Consider the following 2576-nt stretch of genomic DNA (forward strand, 5'->3'; position numbering starts at 1 on the left):
TTGTTATAAAAAATGTCTGGATTTTCAGATCTTTGGTCACTTCAGAGTGTTGTTGTGCTTTTGTTATGTTATCTTGTTGTGTGTTTTTGTGTCAGGCATCACTGGAGACTGGAAAAACCATTTCAGCTCAGAGCAACTGGCCCGATTCACATCGGTTATTCGCAAAGAGCTGGAGGGTGAAAGCTTCTCTCTGCCATGGAGCATGGACTGATGAAGAGCAAAGACACACAGAGACAGAGCTGTGGAAGTAAAGTCTTATCTGATATGATTCATGTATACAGTCATTAGTGGGCCACATTCTCATAATTACTTTGATTGTAGGCAAAGAGCATTTTGTTGGCCTTGTTAATGTGTCACCAGGACTCAGGAGAGCTGCAGACCCTGTTAACGTTCTCAGGACCGACATGCACATACAAAACCTTCAGCATGTAAATATGAAATATCCAAATCTAAACAAACAGCATCTTTAAAAATGCAGGGTGGATATTTTGTGTGTCCAGGGTGTAAATACTGCATCAACAAAAGCTCAGCCTTTACATTAAACACATTTATACAATATCTGCTAATCGCCAACAAAGAAATGCTGCTGTAACGGCGACCATTTCCATCACTCACAACTTATTGCACCTTTCTGCTGCAGCACTAATTTAGTTGTTTTTCTGCCACGTGACATGATTGAAACATGATTTTGTACAAGTTTCTGTAGAAATCTTTTAAAGGCATCCTAAATATCATCTTTAAAAATAAGTGTGTTTTTACTGATAAGTAATTTATGAAGTCCCCACCTGTCTCCACCCACCCCCAGTCACTCGCTGCAACTCGAGCACACCAGCTCACCTACAACTCTGCTCAAAGTTCAGCTAAAAGTCATTGTTTCGTATACTGGGTCACTATTTAATGACCTTTATTAGACATCATAACTTGCTTTGTTGACTAACTCTTCCTCACCTCAGTGTTTTATGTTGGATTTTTGAGGTAATTTTTCTGTTGTAGAAGCCGGCCTCCTTCATTGAGCGACAACATGACATTAGCGCCTAGAATTTGAGGATATTTGCATGCTTCAGACTTTTTGCTATGAGGTTACAGCAGGTTGTTGTCTTTCTGTAGCCTTCTCCTGCATCAGTTAGCTTTGTTTCAGATTGTTATTGTTGCCAAAAAGTTAAAATAGTTAAAATCAGCTAACGGTAACAATTGCTGGCCAGCCTTACGACTCCGGATGTGTCAGTTACAGTTCAACATGACACTTTACAAGTTAAGCCTGAACTTTATAAATGCTTCAGTTACTGTTTTTGTTGTACAGGATGTCTCTGTTTGCTGGAGGGACTGTGTGTTCTTCTTGTCACTTCAAAAACCAACGACATATGTGATACTACCTGTAATGCCTAAACCTATGCATGCAACTGTTTATAGTAGAAGCTTAAATATTGAATATACTGATGACTGATACTTTTTTAAAAAATCATAAACTACAGGTTATTACCCATTTGTGTAATTGTGGGGTAAATTACTACCTCACAAATCAAGGGAAAATTTGCCAAAAAAAATGCCCTGATGTGTCGTAGAACAGTTTGATGAGCATTTGGACTACAGTATTTTTTCTTGTTGACTGCTTTGACTCATTATTCTTATCCAATATAATGTGCAAAACTTTTTTATCCAATTACAAATGGTTTTAATTGTACATGTTCAGCTGTTCAAGAAGGATTTTTTTCCACTGGATTATTATGATGCTTTCACTTTTGAGTACTGATTTGTTGCTGCATTTATCACAATTTGTATTACTGATGGCACGCTTGCTTTGACCCTAATTAAAATATATACTGAAGTAGGAGTATAAGGAATAGTTTTTTATTTTGTTCCTGTTGGTGTTCTCTTTGTTTTGTTTGCTCAGAAGATCCAGGAAATAAAGTTAAGGAAGAAGCCCCGACAGCAGCTTCATTTATCACATTGCTGTGGACTAGCGAGGCTTTTTCTGAAAGTCAGGCATCCTGTTACAGGCTACGTGAGGTATGAATGAGGCCCAAAGTAACTGGGACATTGTTCCGAGTTTGATTTATTTATTTATTTATTTATTTTTTTTAGAAAAATGCCCACAAATAAAATTTTGTTAACTTCCATAATTCAAAAAAAGTTGGGCAACAAAAACCTCAAACTATCTGCATAGCCAAGAAAAATAGAATTTTCTGTTACTGCAGCTCCTTCAGCCTCATTTTCCAGCCTGCACATACTGAATGGTCATGTCTACACACATCAGACAAGCAGAACAAGCTCAGACAAGTCGATATGCATCCCACGTCCCTGGCACGAAATGACAACGAGCGGATGTAAAGGAATGGCAGGTACATGAAAAGTCAAAGATGTTTATGGAAAGAAATCAGAGCCCAAAAAACTTGACACAGCAAAATTTCAGTCATCTGTACTCTTTGCTTTGTGTGTAAAAGGTTTTGACCTTAAAGTTGATGATTAAAGTAATCAAAGCAGGTTTCTGAAACAAGCGTTACTGACTGCTACAGAGTAAAAGTTTAAAGCAGCTGACGGGCCTTGTCGTTTTCCACCTCTGTCTTCAGATGCGATAC

General features: G+C 37.9%; 1 protein-coding gene across 2 annotated transcripts in view; it reads left to right on the forward strand.

Moving 5' to 3' along the window:
* Positions 1 to 1837, forward strand: part of sult2st3 (sulfotransferase family 2, cytosolic sulfotransferase 3) — a 10136-nt gene extending 8299 nt beyond the window's left edge. For both annotated transcript variants that reach the window (XM_008298768.1, XM_008298767.1), the window contains exon 6: positions 96 to 1837. In XM_008298768.1, the coding sequence (XP_008296990.1) occupies positions 96 to 211 (116 nt within the window). In that variant the 3' untranslated portion in view covers positions 212 to 1837. The remainder of the gene's footprint in view (positions 1 to 95) is intronic.
* The last annotated feature ends 739 nt before the right edge of the window (positions 1838 to 2576 follow it).

This window comes from Stegastes partitus, unplaced genomic scaffold, assembly GCF_000690725.1.
Source record: "Stegastes partitus isolate 25-593 unplaced genomic scaffold, Stegastes_partitus-1.0.2 Scaffold1349, whole genome shotgun sequence".
Classification (NCBI taxonomy): domain Eukaryota; kingdom Metazoa; phylum Chordata; class Actinopteri; family Pomacentridae; genus Stegastes; species Stegastes partitus.